Genomic DNA, 18659 nt, shown 5'->3' with positions numbered 1-18659 from the left:
AACTGAAATGAGCGGCCGGCCCGGCCCGCCGCGGGAGGTGCCCACTGCAGTGGCCGCCACCGATCCAGAGCCTGGGCCCCCGCCCTCCCGCCTCACCGACAGCTTGCAGCCGAGCCGGGCCACCATCCCCCGGGAGCCGCCCGTCCTCACCCCCAGCCCGGCCGGCGGCGGGGCCGCTTCCAATCTGCCGGCGGGCACAGGGGGAGAGCGCAGGGAGCCGGGCGCGGGGCCACCGCCGACCTAGCCCTAGGGAGGAGGAAGTTTTTGCTCCGCCCGACCACGCCAGGGTTTGGAGGGCATGCGGGTGCCTCACGATTCGCTGCGGTCTCGGTCGCTGAGCCCGACGTAGGGGCCGGGGTAGTTTCCTGGGGGCTGGGGATGGTGGCAGGGGCGTGCGGGCCGGGCTGGAAAGGCCTGGCTTCCCGAGCCTGTGGGGGTAAAAGGACGCCTCTGACCCGCTCGGCCTGGATGAAGGCGTTTGGGTTCCTCTCTGAAAGCCCTTTCCACCGCAGACCTGGGTTGTGATCCCTGGGGCTGTGCAGAGAGGATCCAGACCCGGGACACACTTTGGATCTGTCCGCGGTCCTGGGCCCCAACACGGGGCTGACCCTAGAAAGGCGCTGGACTGGAGCCCTTGACGGGGTGGGAAGAGCGAGGGGTCGCATGATTCACAATGAAAAGGCCACGTTTCCAGAGTTGCCTTGAAAATGCATCCCTGGACGAGCTCTGGCTCTGCGTGGAATAAGAAGCCATTAGCAGGCGTCTACACTCGCACTCCGAAGCTCTTGCGCGGGTCCTGTTCAGAGGTACGACAGCACCGGCCCCTCAGGAGGTGCCCATGGGAGAGGCCATCAGCGGGGCTGGGCGGGTTACTGCTTTCTTTGTCCCTTGCGCTGCCTTCCTTGAGCCACACGGATTTCTTGAGGTCTCCCTAACGCCCCAGACAAGATCTTCCAACCTCGCCCTGAAGTGAAGTCCTCCAATCTCGCCCTGAAGTGAAGCCATCGGTCTGGTCACTTCCCGGGCAGACACCTGGCTTTCCCCACCCCCGCCAGGCCCACAGGGTCCCAAGAGGCCAGAGAGACAGGACTGCAAATTGTCCTACAAGGGAAACACCGAGAGCCCAACAGAAATGCTGCAAACAACATAACTTGAATTTTCTTCCCCACACTAGAAAAGGGGTTATCGACACACACACACACACACACACACACACACACACACCACACTTCTTTCTCCGCTGGGTTTAGTCCCTTTCTGCTGCTGGAGGAAGAAAAACGAGGGAAGAAAAAGGATCTACGACAGACCTGCGGACGAATAATTGGAATAATTGTGGGAAAGGGTCGGGGAACGCTAAAAAAGCCCAGCGCACATCCCAGCCCACCGCAGCAGCAGTCGGCTCGCCCCCTCCCCGCCAGCCGTACCCCCCTTGGCTAATCACCCTCATTAGGAGCTTCGTCACCGGCCTAATGAAAGCAAACCGTGTGGAAATCGCCGGTAAACAGTTGGGTCTGTGCGGTAATTAATTCAGTGTCTCTTTTAATCAAACTGAAAGGGAATCGGGCAGCGGCTTGCGGAGCCGTGACATCACCCCCAAAATCGGCCAGAGCCAATCAGCGTCATCACTCCGGGGACACGTGGGCGAGTCTCCTTAAAAAAAAACACAACACAACGAAAAAAAAAAAGAAACCAAAAAAAAAAAAAAAAAACCCAGACCCAAAGTAAAAGTGACACAAGTTCATTTTTTAAAGGAAGGGGGGGAGGAGAAGGCGCGCGCGGACCGGCAGAGAGCTGCCGCCGAGGAGCAGGGAGGCGCTGTCCACGGTGCTGACGGGCCCCCGGAGCGGCGAGGGCGCGGAGAGAGGACCTCCCTGGCCAGGTGGAGCGTCATGAGCCGCTGGCAGCCGCCTCCGCCGCTCTCCGCGGTGCTGATGCCTCCAGGTGCGCTCCGTTCCGCCGGCTGCTAGCGCGGCCCGGGCCCGCAGCTATCCGCGGTGCTGACCTCGCCACCCTCAGCCACCGCTTGCTTGGAAGAAGCGTGCGGTTTGGATTTTTAAAACGCCATTCTTTATTTAGATTCCAACATCCTCGCGTTTCTTCTGTGCCAAGGGGCCCTCGGGCCGTCCGTCTCCCCCTTTGCTCTCCCCAACTTGGCGCGCCCTCCCTCCCATTCCTCCCTGACACTCCCACCACCCCCCCTCGGCTCGGCGGCTCGGCGCGATGCTGCAGAAGACGCACTGAGTCCTTTTGGATCTAATGCGCAGAGGAGGTTGGCCCAGAGCTCCTGGGCTGCCCCAAGGCTGAACTCCGTCCAAGGTGCCCGCAGGCTCCCTGCCCGCCTTCCCCATGCCAGCCCGCAGCTAGGGGCAGGGGCAGCGGCGGCTGGGGTTGGGGGTGGGTGGGGAGCTTTTGGGGAGCACAGGTCGCAGCTTGGCTATGGAAGGCTCCAATGGCTTTGGGATCGACTCCATTCTCTCCCACCGCGCGGGCAGCCCCGCCCTTCCCAAGGGGGACCCCTTGCTTGGGGACTGCCGTTCGCCCCTGGAGCTGAGTCCACGCTCAGAGAGCAGCAGCGACTGCTCTTCGCCAGCCTCTCCAGGAAGGGACTGTCTGGAGACGGGCACCCCACGGCCTGGTGGGGCATCCGGCCCAGGTTTGGACTCCCACTTGCAGCCCGGGCAGCTCTCAGCCCCGGCCCAGTCGCGCACCGTCACCTCCTCCTTTCTGATCAGGGACATCCTTGCCGACTGCAAACCACTCGCGGCCTGCGCACCCTACTCTAGCAGCGGGCAGCCGGCAGCCCCTGAGCCTGGGGGCCGCCTTGCGGCCAAGGCCGGGGAGGACTTTAGAGACAAGCTGGACAAAAGTGGCAGCAACGCCTCATCGGACTCTGAGTATAAAGGTAAGAAAGCAGGAGGTGAAAACTTGGGGGGATGCTATGTATCTAAAAACTGGCATTTAAAACGAGTACACATGGCAGGACACGCACTCGCTCACCTGGGGGCTCCCCCAGGGCTCAGGTTGAGCAGTAGTTCTCCTCGGAACATTTCAGCCAGTCCTGTGGTTATGCCTTTGAGTAACAAAGAGTCTGGTGGAGAGAGTGGGGGCAGGGGAGGGATACTGTGTGCCCGAGGGGAGATTTCCCCAAAATGCATGAAGCAAACTTTCTAAACTTCGACTGGGACCCCTGCCCTTCCAGCAGTGCTGGTGGACAGGAGCAGGTTCCAATCAGGCCAGTGGCTCTCTAGGAAGAAACCTTGCAGAAGCAATGGAAGACTCAAAGGGTTCTGCTTTATAAGAGTGAAAATATAGCAGAAAAATTTCAGCTGGAGCCCTGAGAACAGGCAGAATTTTCTGCCTTTTAATCTACATTTCCAGACAGGAAGAGAAAATGGGTTTTTCCTCCCAACGGGCCCAGTGTGATCCGGGTCCTGTGAGTCATGAAAAGAGGCACTCACTTCAAAGCAGAAACCTCAGCTAGGCAGCTTCCTGGGAGCAGGTCAGGGGGCTGGTGGAGAGGGCAGTACCCTGCACCCTCCCACCAAGGGCTCTCATTGAATTTGATTTTAAGTGCCTTGACCAACCAACTCCAGGTTTTATGCAAGTTCCAGGGATTCCTGAGTAACCAGCCTTGTCTGCCGCTACACTGGGGTTGTTGCCTCTCCACTTTTCTTTTTACCTCTATGAATCTTTGTGTCGTTTGCTCCATTTTCATCCCATCTTAACCAAGGAGATGAGATCAGGGTTCAAAGGAAAGGGAGAAGGAAGGAGGGAAGGAAGGAAGGAAGGAAGGAAGGGGAGAAAGGGAAGAAAAAAAAAGAATTCCCTAATTTTGTTTCTGACCCCCAGCCACTACCTCCACTTTAGCTGTTTCTCAAAACCAGAGGCAAAAAGTTCTTTCTAAGGAAGAAGTCAAGGGGCAGAAGGTGAAGAGGAGTATGAGGGCTTCATGGGAGACAGCCCCTAGCAGAACACTCGGAGCGGGCAGAGGCTGTTTAGAGCTCTTTCAAGCATATAATTGATTCCCAGAAATCTTTTCAAGAGACAAAATTTCCCTGTAAGGGCAACTTCTTTATTGTCTTGCCCCCTCCCCCAACACCACCCCCCTCCTGGTGCCGTACCTTCTGATCCCTATTTGGACCAAGTTTTCACAAAATTTTAGGAAGGCTCATTTGACACTTGCCTCCCAACCAAGAATTCGTTTGTGGATATGTCCTAACTCCAAACCGAAATTCATTGGTCCGACTGCACATCCCATTTTCTTGATTTCCCCCACACAAACGGCTGAGACTTCTTCAGCCAGGCTGTGCCGACCATGCCTGGAAAGTAGGCAGGTTGAACAGAGCAGCCAGGAGGAGATCTAGAGGCATGCGGGTGCCCACAGGCCAGCACCTGCCCAGTGGCCCTTGCTCCTTCCCTGCGGGGGCCTGCTTAGAGAGGCAAAGAAAACTTGCTCTGGAGAGAGACTGGCATGGGGAAGGGGGAGGAGAAAGAGGGGGAAGTCAATGTAAATATATATTCATAACATCACGGTTATTATTTACCATTTGCAACAAGAACGGCCCCGCTTTAGTTAGAGCAAAGGGCACGAATCTTCCACCGCCCATGCTAATGGCTGGAACTGGCAATGGTAACACAGTTTGGTCCTTGCCTCCTTTTATTTCTTTGCCCTCAGGAAGGATTTTGAGGACAGGTTTCGTTTAAGATAATTAGAATATCAATTTTCTTCTCCTGTCTCTGAGGATATCTGATCGGGAGGTGACGGAGGTGACGAGGGCCGGCTGTCTACATATCGCTTAAATAGGTTTGGAGCGAAGGGGTTAGAAGGTCTTGCCCAACCCCCACCCCAGGTGTTGCTGCCTTTGCCCCTAGTGAAAAAAGGAGCAGGGCCAGGGAGCCAGGCCTTGTCTGGAGCGTTTCTGAAATGTGGAGGTGACTTTTTCAGAGCTCAGAAACAGACACCCCGAGCCAGTCCATGGAGCATTTAAGCTAATCTACTCTCCAGCCGCCTTCCAACCTGAGTCATTTCCTTCAAGGAGGGCATGGGGGAAGGTCAGCCTCATCCCAAGTTTCTGCTATCAAAGGCTCCTCAAACAACATTTCTTTGATAATATTTAAAGAAGCCAAAACTCAGCTTTGAAGTAAGGCGGTCGGGGACACTAGCGGCTGGATCCAAGGTCCATGGAGAACCCAAACCAGAGTTTTGTTCCCAGCAGGCAGGGTCGGTGGATGGGCCTGGAACTCGGGGACACTGAGATGCAGCCTCTAGAACCAGAGGTTGGGAAGCCAGTACCCCCCTAGGCTGAGCCTATCCAGGAGGAGGCCAAGGCAGAGCAGGCACAGAAGGTGCATTCAAAGCCCACGCTGGAGGGGGAACAGAAGAAAAGCCCCATTAGGTGACCCATTCTTCCTGACACCACAAACTCAACACCTCCCGACCTCCAACGCAGACCTCGTCCCTGAGAAGTGGGGGATTTTCATTAAGTAGTCCAGGCAATTAGGTCAAAAAGTAAGAGTTCTACGATATTAAGTTTGAGATTTGGATGATCGTTTCCTCAAACTTATTTAAACTATCTGTCTGCACAGACAGAACTCAAGTCCCCCCATCCCAACACATCCCCTTCTCCTGATGGTGGCCATGCCCAAATATGGGGAGCCCACACGGCAGGGAGAGCCTGGTGCCGGCCTGGAGGAGGCAGGTGGAAAGCCTTAGCCAGCCGGCCACCGTTTCTCCTCTGAGCTCTCCTGGCTCACCAGGCTGGATGCCAGGCCCTCCTTGCAGCGAAGCGCTGCCTTTTCAGTTGAAAAGTCTCGATCCCTAGTGGCTCAATTAACCGGATTATTGTTTCCTACAGAGAGAAATCACCTTGCATTCAGCTGAACCCTCTCACTGCAAACGCCAGGCACAATGAAACTCCACCATAAAAGAAAACAGAGAAAAAAGGGAGTAGGTTGGGGGAAAGCCCCAGTCTGAGCCGCCAATTTTGGGGAAATGGTCTAGTTGGTTATATAATTGCTTTAGAGGGAGAAGGAGAGTGAGCATTTAGCTTGTTCGATTAAGTGTTTTCTGTGCAGTCAAAGCCGAACGAAAGTGTTTGGGATAAAGAAATCACCCGTGCCAGGTCTATCCTTTGAACTCAGGAGCTGTGCCCCCGGTGCAATTCTGTCCCGACTGTGGGATGTAAACACACGATGCCACGCAGGTGTAGCAGGAGCCATCGTTAGTGAGCAATGTAATGACAACGAAACGCAGACCTGGGCAATGCGCGCTGCGCCCAAGGGGCAAGCGGGTGGCAGAGTCGCTTATTTCTCCAAGTGCTCGGCGCTCGCAGACCCGGCGCCTTCCGCCCAGCGCCCTGTGTCGGGAGAAATCATCACTATGAATTCGTATCCATACAGGGCAACGCCAGGCGGGACACAATGATCTGTCCTTCAGGACAAAGAGTGGCTCCGGGGAGAGCAGATTTTTGTCCCTCCACGCAGGTTTCTCTCCCCAGACCCCAGCCTTCAGCTTCCTCCCTTCCTGTCACGGACGCAGCCGGGGAAATTGGGGTCCAGACGCGGAGCTCACTCCGCCAGAAACCCTGGGCCCCCTCCCCTACTCTGGCAGGCTGGTTCCGGTTCCATCGTCGCGGCTCCGTTTATCCCTCCAGGGAGCGCGGGCGGAGCGCCGAGCGCGGCGCAGGGACTGGAGAACGCGGCGCAGCTTCGGGTTCTTACTACTCGGAGCTGCCCGGGGGATCTCGGCCTCGGGCGCTCCCGCCGCCGTCCTGTTCCCCTCAGAGTTCATGTCCTGTTCCCGGGGCCCCAGAGGTCCCGGCTCCGAGCAGCCCCCGCGAGCTTGGGTGTCGGGGAACCACCGCTGTCAGAAGCCGCGGTTACACAAACGCCACAGGCAGGAGAGGGAGGGCACCGGCGGCGGCTGCGAGGCCGGGCCCTGACATGCCACTGTGTCCGCAGTGAAGGAGGAGGGCGACCGCGAGATCTCCAGCTCCAGGGACAGTCCCCCGGTGCGCCTGAAAAAGCCACGCAAGGCGCGCACGGCCTTCACCGACCATCAGCTGGCGCAGCTGGAGCGCAGCTTCGAGCGGCAAAAGTACCTGAGCGTGCAGGACCGCATGGAACTCGCCGCCTCGCTCAACCTCACCGACACGCAGGTCAAGACCTGGTACCAGAACCGCAGGTGAGGCCCGACTGCGCGGGTAGAGGCAGAAAGGGAACTTCCCCTTTCCTCACAGCTCCTGGAGGGGACCAGGAGTCTACAGGTTGGTGCTAAGGGAGCGATCCTGAGCCTCCCCCATTCTGTAAAAGTGGGAAACTGAGGCCCTAAGGGAGAAGGCTCTGCCCAAAGTCCCCACAGTGAGGGACAGAGATGAGATTAGACTTGGTCTCCAGTGTCCAGTCAGTCCTCTCCCAGATGGGTGGACAGACACATAGGCCATTGAAGATCCAAGTCCTGCCCTAGCTCAGCTGGAGTTGGCGGGGGTGTTCCTGGAGCCGCCACGTGAATCAGCCTGGGTCTTGGAAGCCCCAGGCCCTTGAAGGGTGACAGTCTTGATGCCCAGGAAGCCTGTGAAGAGGACAGCCAGGCAGTGGCCCTTGGGGTATTGAAGCCTGGCCCAGACCGGGCAGATGCCTTAGGGGCCTCTGAGTTTCCGAGGCTCTTCAGGTCTCCCCAGACTTTCTGGTCCCAAAACGTGAGTGGGGAACTGGCCAAGCCCTTGCTCCTTGAGGACAAGGTGACTAGGAAGTTGGTGTTGGGGCACTAGACTTGAACCTGTTTCCTAATTTCCCTCCCGAACACACTCACCAGACTTAGGTGCACATGTACAAAACATACACGCATCCACACACTCAACCCAAATAGCGACACACTGACGCACACATCAATACAACTTGCAGTCACACACGCACTCACACTCAGCCCCACAGTCACTCGCACACTCTTAGCAGAGGCAGGAATGGTGCTTTTCATAAACAAGCCTCAGAACACATCGCTCCATTAATAATAAATACTGATTACTGCTCCGGGCATCAATAATTAAGGCCTGTTACAGTAATTACACAATTATGATGATGATTAATAATTCAGGGAGGGAAACAGGGCTGGTGTGGCTGAGCCCACCTTAGTGGACCCTGGCTGGTCTGCCTAGCCTCACCTGGCAGGTGAGCCTGGGCTCCAGGCCTGCATTCTCCAAACCCCAGGCCTTTGGCTGGCCAAGGCCTCTGGACTTTGGGGCCAGACAGTGCGCAGGGCTCACACTGCAAGCCCTGGAGAGTGGCAGGTGCAGCCTGCTCCGGCCAGCAGGGCATGCAAGCCGGGAATGCGTCCTCTCCAGTTGCCATTTCAGGCTCGCTTGCTTGTGCTAGCTTGCAGCCTGGCCAGCCTGCAGAGGAATCAACCGCATTCCCTTCCCTGACCAGAGCACCCCCATCCCCGCAGCCCTCTCCAGGGTGATCCCACCTTCATAAAGAGGCACCTGCAGGGAGGAACCCTTCTACCCAAGGGTTCGTTCTGCGATGTCCTGGGCAGGGTAAGGCGCAGTTAGAGCCAGGCTTTGGGGTCAGACAGCAGGGATTAAAACCCGGGCTCAAAACCCGGGCTCCTTTTTGAAAACTGGCCCAGACCTCAGTTTTCCTCTCTGTAAAATGGGGTAAGAGCCACGGAAGGCCGGTGGAAGATAAAAGGAGAGGATGCATGTAAGGCGTGCGATGGTGCCTGGCACTCGGTTATTTATTAACAAATGAGTATGATCCCTCTTGGACTCCTTTGGCCTCTCTGGGCCAAGCAGTGGGGAGGGGCTGGGGTCCCTGGATGCCCTAGCCCTGATCCCGCCATGCACGTTTATTTCGGCCCCCAGGACTAAATGGAAGCGACAGACAGCCGTCGGGTTGGAGCTGCTGGCGGAGGCAGGCAATTACTCAGCGCTCCAGCGGATGTTCCCGTCGCCTTATTTCTACCCGCAGAGTCTGGTTTCCAACCTGGACCCCGGCGCGGCGCTCTACCTGTACCGCGGCCCCAGCGCGCCGCCGCCCGCTCTCCAGAGACCTCTGGTGCCCCGCATCCTCATCCACGGACTCCAGGGCGCCAGCGAGCCGCCCCCGCCGCTGCCTCCGCTGGCCGGCGTCCTCCCGCGCGCTGCGCAGCCTCGGTGAGGCGCCCGCCCGCTCCGGGGCCTCTTCCCGGGGGCTCGGCGTGGCCCCTTCCTCCCGCCTTTCTGAGGGCGCGGGTTTGACGCCCCTTCCAGGGAGCGGGCCCTGCCCGGCCCTCCCTGGCGCCCCAGCCCAGTGTCCCCCGAAGGGCCAAATGCTAAGTCCACTGAGGCCCGGACCTCGGACTGCGTCTCCCCAGTCCCCCCTCGGCGTCCTCTCTCGCGGCCGCTCTGTCCGGGAGCCACCCCCACCCGCCGGGTGTACATACGCGTCTCTGCCCCTCCCCGCCCCCAGCCTCTGCCGGCTCCCCTAGGCGCCCCTTTCTCCCCAGGAGCGGGTGCGACTGATTCCCAGGCTTCGCTCTCTCCCACAACCCTTCCACGCTCCAGGTGGAGAACAGCCCCTCTCCCCGCGCCCCTGCCAGGGAGAGAAGGGGAGTGCGGAGTCCCGTCTCCCTATCCCTCGAGCGCCTGGGCCAGCGGCTGAGCTGTACATACCGTGTGCAAAGTGTATATGAAGTTATTTATTCGTGAACCATGAGCCCGTGACCGTGTCCGTGGATTAGTGAGTCTGTGGCCTGTGCCCTCCCCACTCCCAGGCGGGGCAGGAAGGGGCTGAGGGGGCTTGCCCACCCACCCCGACCCCAGTCCCCAGCCTCAGCCCCGGTCCGGGAGCAGCCAGGCCTCTCGGGTTCTCTCTTTTTTTAAATGTCGAAATAAACTTCTTACAAATGACCAGGCGCCTGTCAGCGCTCCCGTCGCTCGGTCCGCACTCAACCCCTCTCCCATCCCTCTCATGGGGGCTCGGTTTCCTTCCATCCTCAGTAACGAAACATTTTTGTCCCCCTTTTCTTCCCCGGTGCTGTGGACGTGCGCGGGGGGCCGATGGGACTCGCTGGAGCCGGGGTCTCCCCTCCCTGGCCTCAGTCTTCCCATCTCTACAGCGAGGCCAGCCCGTTCCTCCCCTCCTCCCCCTCTGTCTCCATCTGGTTCCTCGCGGCTCCCAGACGGTCCCGAGGGCCGGGGCGGGGGTCCTTGCCGGAACAGGCGGGGGTCAACGCGGGGCCTCGGTCGGCTGCGGCCCGGGCTGCGGGGCCCGCGCCGAGACGACTCATCTGGCCGCGACAAGGGCCCCGGCAGCTGGTGACCGGCCCGCCGGGCGCGCGCCGACAGATGGGCTCCGAGGCTGCTCCCCCCATGACTCCCACCCTCCGCCCCGCGTCCGGCCGCGCTCGGGCTCCCGACGCTCGCGGGCGCCAAGGCGGCTCCGGCCTCCGGGCCTCCCGCACCAGGCAGGACTCCGCGCGCCTTCGCTGCGAACCAGACGCCACATCGGGTAAAGCCCCACTCCCACATCTTCTCACCTCCCCTTTACCCCGGGAGGAGGTTGGAAATGAGACCCGGAGGGGAGCCAAATCTCAGCTTCTGCCTCATCTCTTCTGGCTGCCCCAGACCGCAGCTCTAGCATCTCAGGGGAGAGGGGTTTAAGTCCCGAGTCAGACTCGAGGCTTCCAGTTCACGTTCAAAGGGCCATGGTCACCTGAGACTGTTCCCTCTCCGGGGAGGTGGGCGCAGGTGCTTCCCTCCCACACACCACCTGCAGCTCGCTAACCCTCAGCGCGGGGAAGTTTTGGGGGCCTCTAGTTTGGGGGCAGGGTTTCTCTGAAGACGGGGGCCGTGTTCAGACTATAACCCCTCTCGAAAACCAGACCCACAGCCAGGTCCGCTACTGTTTCCTCCCTGCCCCCCAACACTCGCGCACAGCAGCTTTCTTTCCTGGGATGGCAAGGGTATTATTCTGATTTTGCAAAATGCACAGCAGCTAATTAAGTCAAGGAGCCCCTCGGCTTTCGAGTTCTTTTGCATGTGAATGGGGGTTGGTAAATCCCCAGCTCTGGCTCTGGTGGGGGGCGAGGGGAGACTGTCCCCAACTCAGGGTTAATGAAGTGGGAAAGGAGTCTCTCATAGCCTCCTGCAAACAAAACCCCCCATGCAACAAACCCTGCCCAAATCCTACATGGATTGACTTAAACCCAGGGGATAAGTGCTTTAAATTAATCTCATTGAATAAGAATGAGACCAAACAAAACTCTTTAAAATCATATTAAAAATCTATCAAAGGACAACTTGCACTGGTGTGCTTTTCATTTTGTGAAAGTGAAGGAGATAGACGGTAGCAACCACCCTCACATTTACACAGTGGCAGCGCAAACCACAGACACATTCTCAACTATGTAATTGTCCTTGTACCTCAGAGGCGATTTCATATCTTACATTAATGAAGAACAAGGCTTCCCTACAAGTTTATAATTAGAATATTTTAAATTGTCCTGCACATCCCATCTGCAATAATAACTTCACAACCTTTGCAGTGAGGTGGGCTCCTGCCTTCCACCCACTTAGAAAGCTAAATTGGTTTGTTCCCAACCCTGAGGTTGGGCAAGCTCTCATGTAAGAAAAAAAGAATGTGGGACCCCAACAGGCCTGACAATAGGAGAGGGCTGAGAAGGTATCTTCTCCCGCTGCGCCACTGACCCATTCCCCCTCATAAACGTCGACTCCACAGGGAGGGGGCAACAAAGTTGAAAAGAAGTTGAGAGCTCCCTGCTGGCCCTTGGTCGCAAGGGAAATTGAGGACTGGGGCAAGTTGAGAACCTGAGCTGATTTTCAGGGCGCCCACTGCCCGACACTGACAGGCCTGGCTCTGGATTCTTCCTACTGTGGAGCGGATTAAGAGATAATGTCTAATGGTCAGGGGGGAGGTTTAACAAGACCAGTTAAGAACCCTTTTCAAGCAGGGCAACTTCTCCAGTGGAAAAGCCTTCAACTTGTGTCTCGACGAAGCAATGCTCGGATTTTAATGCCTTCCACTGACTGTGGCCTGAAGGGTTAAGCGGGGAGGCCCCTGGCAGTTTGGGAAGATACCTGCTCCGAAAGGTCTCATTTACTTCCCTCTTCCCTAAAGTTCTCCTCCCTTCACTCCAGGGGGAAAAGAAAAAAAATCAAAGTAACCCACTGGGCTTTTTAAAAAAAAAAAAAAAAAAAAAAGTCCTTTACTGAGATTTGGTTGGCTCGTTGCTTCTCTAGAGTGGAAGGGGCTGTCTGCACATCAGCACTGACTTCATCTCTCAGCAAGGGCTTTCTGACCTTCAGTGCGTGAGAATGAGGCCCGTCAACTGCTAAGGCTGTGGCAAACATGACGATGTCCTGGATTCCAAAAAAACATTCTACAAGCCCACTTGGGGGGAACGCTTTTAGGCTGCAACATTCTATTAAATGTCCAAATTCTGTGTGACTCTAACTATGGGAACCAGGCTTACGATATAGAGACGTGGGTAAGTTTGGGAAATTTTAAAAAGAGGCATGGTTAAACATACACACAAAAGTTAGAGTATGTACAATGGAATTAGGCTCAAGCTTTGCCTAATTGATGCCTGAAATGTATAATCTGTCAAGAGCCGTAATAAAAGAGAAAGAGATTTATTTTAAGGTTATTTAAATTTAAACAATATTAACCTTAAATCTGCTAAATCCATGTTTCTTTATTAACTGGGGTAATATATTGATTCGACTTAGACCCACATAGCATCTATGGCAAGAAACCCTCACCGTAAGAGTTAGCAGATGAGGTGTGTAAGTTTTGATCTTGGAATGACCGTCACTCACACAATGCACGATTCTAGCACTCCTCTTTCCCCCCAGGCATGCAGAACTCTGCCAGTTCGCCCTTTAGTGGAATGAGTATTAGGGGGAGAAAAAGTAAGGTTTCTCTTTGATCATCCCCAATCACTGGCATTAATCCTGTTTTTCACACAGCTGGGTTTTGTCTATAAAGTTTGAACCCTTCTTTTCTCATCCAAATCATGTGAACCATTACACATCGAAATAAAAGTAAGGTGGCAGATTTGCCCAAAGTCAGGCTGACATGTGCTACAGGGTTGTTGTTTTAAAATTATTATTGTTAGAAACTTCACCAACAGTCCCTGTTAATTTGTATGTGACAGCCAACTCTGAGAAGGTCCTATTTTTCCATCTGCAGAGGATCCAGTCTCACTAGGCTCCTCCTCGCCCTCACGCTGGAGTCCCTGCCGGTGTGGGTGCCCACTGACATTCACCTGTGTCTAGAATGGTGGCAAGGATGCTGATCCCCCGTGGTCCCTGCGGGAAGGCCCACTTTGCCAACTCTCACCACCCTCTCGTGGCCACCTAGGCCTTTCATGGATCTAGGGGTATCTGCTGAAGTGGTGCCTCAACACTGGTCCTGGGGAGACCACGGAGGGTGGCGCCGTCACTGCAGAGGAGAAGGGAAGTGAGAAAGCAAGAGACAGTGGTGCCCAGTGGTGTGGAGGCCTCCAACCCTTTCTCTTCTGGACCCCTCTGCAAGTGCCCAAATCTTACATTTATTGGGAAATCAATACGCTCTAGGGGGCCTCTTTCAAACCTCCCAGAAAACAATGCAGGGGTGGGGGGGGCGCAGCTGTGGCCTGGGTCACAATACAAAGACCCCCAGACCTTTCTTGAAGACAAGACGGGATTTGATAGGGAAAAAAAGCTTGGGATACTGGGGCCTTTTGACTTCAAAGGCAAATAATAAAAAGCCAACAGTAAATCAATTAGCCTGAGAGAATGAGTTTTCCATGGACATAAAAAAAGGAACAATGCATGTAAATGCAACCTCGTGTTTCCAGAGGAAAATAAGACGGATCACGAGCCTGAAAACACATTCGTATTTTTTGACCCAGCCCAAAAACTTTTTGTATTTTCTTCTCTCTTTGTACAAATTCAATTCCAGTTTTTAACACCCTAATTCACAAAATTCATGCCAATGTATGCACTGATAGGTAGGCTGAAGTCAAGCTGTGAAACTTCAGAACACAGGTAAGGGCAGCAATCAACCCCGTTCCAGACTGACACGCAAGACGTTCTTATACCACGTCCCAGAGTGCCAGCTCAACCCCGGCATGTCAGCGCCTGGGTGAAGGGAGTGCCGGGTACTGATGGGATCAATGCAAGACACAGACCCCTTCCATCGGGAGCTGGCTAGTCTCTATGGTGCCCCACACCACTGATTTCTATCAGGCTTCAGGGCCTCCCACGGAGGAAAAGGGCTGTGGCCCCTCTGATTCTTGGGGACGTGGTATTCAGAGAAAGACAGCAGTTGTTTTTCACAAGGCTCCTCTGACAAGAACAGGACATCAATCTACTGCCACCCAGGGCTTCCAGGATCCACTCGAAGACCCAGAGAGATTTTAAACTTTCTGGGAAGTCTTGCTGTCCTGCTGTAAAGCTTTCTGGGTTTTTCTCCATTTTAATGTTTTCCCATGGCCAAAGCAGGGTGTCGGCTGCAGACTGGGCTGCAGGGGCCGGCTACCAGGCTCTCCGGGTGCGTTTTGCTTTTTGACCTTGGCGACGCCAGGCTCTATGCCACTTGAGTATTCCGAACGTAGGATTTCAGTAAGGCTGTGTTTACTCTGGGTCTTCTTATGAAGGTCAGGCCTGAAGAACAGTAACGGCAGAGAGGGAAAGGAAACTTTATTATTACTATTTTTCTTTCCCATTTGGAAAGAGGCTGATAGCAGCTGGTTCTGAGACTGTGAAGCTGACATTTTTGTATTAACAGAAGTACAATTCCTTCAATGGCACTTGTTTTGATATTCTATGCACCAGAAGATTAGATACGGCGCTGACAGATTTTCATAACGGTGGCAAAATACCATGGCATTTTTAAAAGTGAGGCTTTGTTCTGTGTTGTTTTCATGGGGAAAAAAAGAACTATACACCCTCATGCTCTGATGGCAAATGAGGTGTATGATACAGCGGTTTGCCAAAGGACGGGGAGAAACCCACCGTTACACTCAACAACATGAAGCAGTGAAAGCTTGCGGCAGCTTCCCGGTAACCCCCAAGCAGCTTAAAGCAACTGGCCTCCTCATGGGCTCCTGAGGGCTTCAGGACTCAGCCCTGCGGGAGCAGAGTCCAGCAAGGTCTATGCAGCCCTCCAGGGTCCCAGAGTGATGGCTGGGATGAGAGCCTGATATGAATGGAATCATATGAATGGAAAAAACTATTAAACATATTTCTGACCCTACAAAGCCCAAACCCAGGGCACAGCCTGGTCAATGTCTGCACTGAGGATTAGACCAGCAGCTCTCTCCAGCCCACACAGACCCGGGTGTTAGAGGGAGGCTTCTCCCTGCCCTAAGCCACTCAGAAAATGCCAAGGGTAGAAAATCAATTTCAGATGTCAGATCCTGATAACTGTCCTGAAAAGATGGCAATTTTACCATTTAATCAGAAGACCAGAGGAGGAAATTTATAGATGTTCAATCATACATCAGAAGAATGATCATGAAAATTGAAGAGTAAAATAATGTTTCTTAAGACAAGATCTTAACCAAAGCAACAACAATAAAACAATTACCAATGGGGCCTTGTTGGCAGTTCCTTCAGTACCAAAATGGCAGTGTCTTAGGACACTACAGTGTCATGGAGTTGTCACAAAGACATACATTACATTCTGCTACTACGTTTATAGCATTCTCTTTGCTGCAATCAGAGAATAAACTGAACTGAAATTGTGGTCAAAATAAATGTAACAGAATGCCTTAAAACCCAAGAATTAGAAATAAGACTAATACTATGTTATTAACCTGTGAAAGCTTGTAGAACCCATTATAACCGAGCTGAAGCAATAATACCTGGTTATAATCACACTCCAGAGGACAGGGTGACAGTCATACAATGGTGTTTTCTATTGTAACATACAGGAAGACACATTCAAGCCAACCTCTGCGGGAAAAGAAGATCTGAAGCAAGGGGACAGTGAGGAGATAACATGTAAGGGCCAGGAGTTTATGGGGTGAGCACATTAGGGCGGGATGTAGTGAGAAGATTAGAAGTATACAGGGAAGACATCCTGGGGTCTGTGGGAAATGATTCATGTACACGACCTCCTACAATCCTCGCTCAACTAGGTGGGTATGGTTATTATCCTCATTTACAGACAAGGACACAAAGACCCAAGGAGGGTAACTTGCCCCAGGACCACATGGCTGGTAAGTGGAGAAGGCGAGGCAAACTCAGGGCAGAGAACGATTTGCAGGGTCAGGCAGGGCAGGAGGACTCAGCTGGACCAAGGGTGGAAAATGGCCGAGATGTGGCAGGAGGGGTCCTCTGTGGTCTCCTAAGGACTACTTCAGCAGGACAGTGGGGCAGGAGCCAGGCGACTGAGTAGGGAGTGGTGAAGGGAGACGGCAGAGCCATGGGGCAGAGGAGGGAGCAGCCGGGATTGGAACTTGACTGTCACTCATCAGCTGAGGACACGGAATGAGCAACTCAGGCTCCGTGCCTCAGTTTCCTGAGAATGGCGCTCATAGGTGTGAGGATTAGAAAAAATTAAGACGTATAAGGGGGTAGCTGGTAGTTGGCATGTGGATCACAATCACAGTTAAACATTAGGAAACAGGTCTGCAGATGCCACGCACCTCCCCCAGAGCCACCCAGGAGCCAGGACTGGTGCTACAGCCCCTGACAGCTGGATGAGGGCTCTTCCGACAGCATCCACCACTTCCCAAAGAGCAGTGAGCCTCATCATGGGTCACCCACCCATGCGGACTGAGTGCACCGGGCCGAGCCGCGGGGGGCTGACCTGTGGTTGGGAAGTGGCAGGAGGCACAGCCTGCGGTTGGGCGCACTCAACTTGTTCCAAACTGAGGGCTGCCAGTTCCTGTGCCTGTAGTTTATTTTTAGTCAGGTTATGTGACAGAGTGAAAAGGGTCTGACAGGAAGGAATGCTTTTTCTTCCCTCTTGTTTGAAGCCAGGTTCACAATGTGTATAATTTTAAATGTAACAACCTAAGTTTCAAAATATGCAAAATTTCAGTCAAAATATTCTCCCCAGCATAAGCTCCAGCACTTCAATGATGGCTCCTGTTCCCGCTAAGGCAAAATAAAGAACCAGCATCTTATTGGGGTGACTGATATACTAACTGCCTACAGAGGCGGTGCGGGCTGCAGGAGCATCTTCCAGACACCAGCACTCAGGCAGTGTGCCCATGCTCCCAGGCTGCCATGACCCAAAAGAGCAAAAGCCTGTACCCATGAATGCAGCCTACACAACAGGCAGACACCCACACACCACCGGGGCCACTTCCACAGCTCCTCAAGACCTGTCCCTTCACAGACAAACACCGTGGGTCTGGGGTGGAGGAAGGCAACCACTAGGGTGTACACTGCGCCACTGAGTAGGAACAGGAGAGCCCATGTGGTGGAAGAGGATGTACGTCTTGGAGATGGGGCCTATGCGCCTTCAGTTATCATCACCACCTTTCCTGGCTATTTCATCACGTTAGCCAATGTCCTTTCAACCCGGGATACAAAGCCAGCAGTCCACACACTCAGAGGTTTCGGTGGTCAGCAAGCAGGCAGAGGGTGGCATTTTCCAGCCCAGACCTCTTCCTTAAGTGGGAGAAGCTCAGGCCAACCCTGCAGGGGTTTCACCTGCTGTCACAACAGCCACCTCAACAAAACCCATTTATCCCTTGGCCAGCTCCCTGTCTCCTTGTCCTTTGTTCCAAGGCCCAGTGCTGAAAAGGCGAAGTACAGATGGGAAGATGAACTACTCTAAACCCAAACATGTGATGGGCGCTCAATTTCTCCCTCCGCCAAGCTGCAATGCTCCCAGGAACCTGCCAACTTTCTCGCCCTCCTTCCCCTCCAAATACCCGCACCCCTCTCCAATGGCCTTCCTGAGCATCCACCATAGTAATCCTGTAGTTACCAAGCAACAGATCAGTTTATCTAACCACAGGGAACTCCCTTGTAGTGAAGGCTGAATAAACCCCTCCCCAGTTACCAGGCTGGATTACTCAGCATGACAGGCAGATGCCACTTGCACCGCCAATAAGGTGAAATCACAGCCTAATTAGAAAATCAATACACCCTGTTACAATGACCACTGGAGAAGAGAGATCGCAGGGCCTTCTCCCAACTTCATCATTAAATTCTCAGAATGAGCTTCCTAGGTAAAAAGCCATTCAAATTCAGGCTTTTGTTAATGGCATTCTGTTATAGGACAGAAGTTTAAATGTTATTTATGTACCGTTAAGTATCAATAGTTTCTTTCAAGTTTTATGGCTTTAGGGTCATGTTTTGAAAAGTCTTCATCCCAGGATTTCAAAAATATTAAAGTATTTTTTCATCTAGCTTGCTACTGCTTTAATTTCATCTAAGTTTTATTTTGATTAATAGAGAAATGAACTGTTTCTTCCTAAGAGTTATCCAGTTATCCACAACGGTCACTGAACCTTTTCCCCAAGGTTTTGAAAGGCTCCTTTAGAGTACTTCCTGCAGGCTCTGTTTGAAGAGCAGTGATGACCACAATGGCGTCCTGAATGGGCTCTACAAATAGATGAAAACATTTAATCGAATACCAATTATATGGGCTGTTAATGGATTTAAATATAAAACAGGTCAAATCAAAGTCATTCAAATGACTACATGATGTAG

At 53.9% G+C, this 18659-nt stretch overlaps 3 protein-coding genes across 9 annotated transcripts in view; 2 read left to right on the top strand and 1 right to left on the bottom strand.

Annotated features, from left to right (window-relative positions):
• The window catches only part of GTF3C5 (general transcription factor IIIC subunit 5), an 870547-nt gene that overhangs the window by 380927 nt on the left and 470961 nt on the right, over nt 1–18659 (top strand). The window lies entirely within an intron of this gene.
• DDX31 (DEAD-box helicase 31) overlaps nt 1–18659 on the bottom strand; it is a 136556-nt gene that overhangs the window by 45384 nt on the left and 72513 nt on the right. Inside the window, exon 20 of one of the 6 annotated variants that reach the window (XM_050759879.1) lies at nt 12620–14648. The exons of the other annotated variants lie outside the window; for them this stretch is intronic. Coding sequence (XP_050615836.1) covers nt 14402–14648 — 247 coding nt within the window. The 3' untranslated portion in view covers nt 12620–14401. Of the gene's footprint in view, nt 1–12619; nt 14649–18659 lie in introns of those variants that run through there. 6 annotated transcript variants of the gene reach the window in all.
• BARHL1 (BarH like homeobox 1) lies at nt 1719–10023 on the top strand. 2 transcript variants are annotated; one of them, XM_050760160.1, is made up of 3 exons: nt 1719–2902; nt 6961–7183; nt 8968–10023. In XM_050760160.1, the coding sequence occupies exons 1-3, from the start codon at nt 2437–2439 to the stop codon at nt 9464–9466; spliced, it is 1188 nt and encodes a 395-aa protein (XP_050616117.1). In that variant the 5' UTR covers nt 1719–2436; the 3' UTR covers nt 9467–10023. The 2 variants fall into 2 exon arrangements, with proteins under 2 accessions (XP_050616117.1, XP_050616118.1); XM_050760161.1 differs by having other exon boundaries at nt 8862–10023.

This window comes from Macaca thibetana, chromosome 15 (genome assembly GCF_024542745.1).
Source record: "Macaca thibetana thibetana isolate TM-01 chromosome 15, ASM2454274v1, whole genome shotgun sequence".
NCBI classification, from domain to species: domain Eukaryota; kingdom Metazoa; phylum Chordata; class Mammalia; order Primates; family Cercopithecidae; genus Macaca; species Macaca thibetana.
Note: the sequence above shows the minus strand (reverse complement) of the source record. Positions and strands in the feature narration are given on the sequence as shown.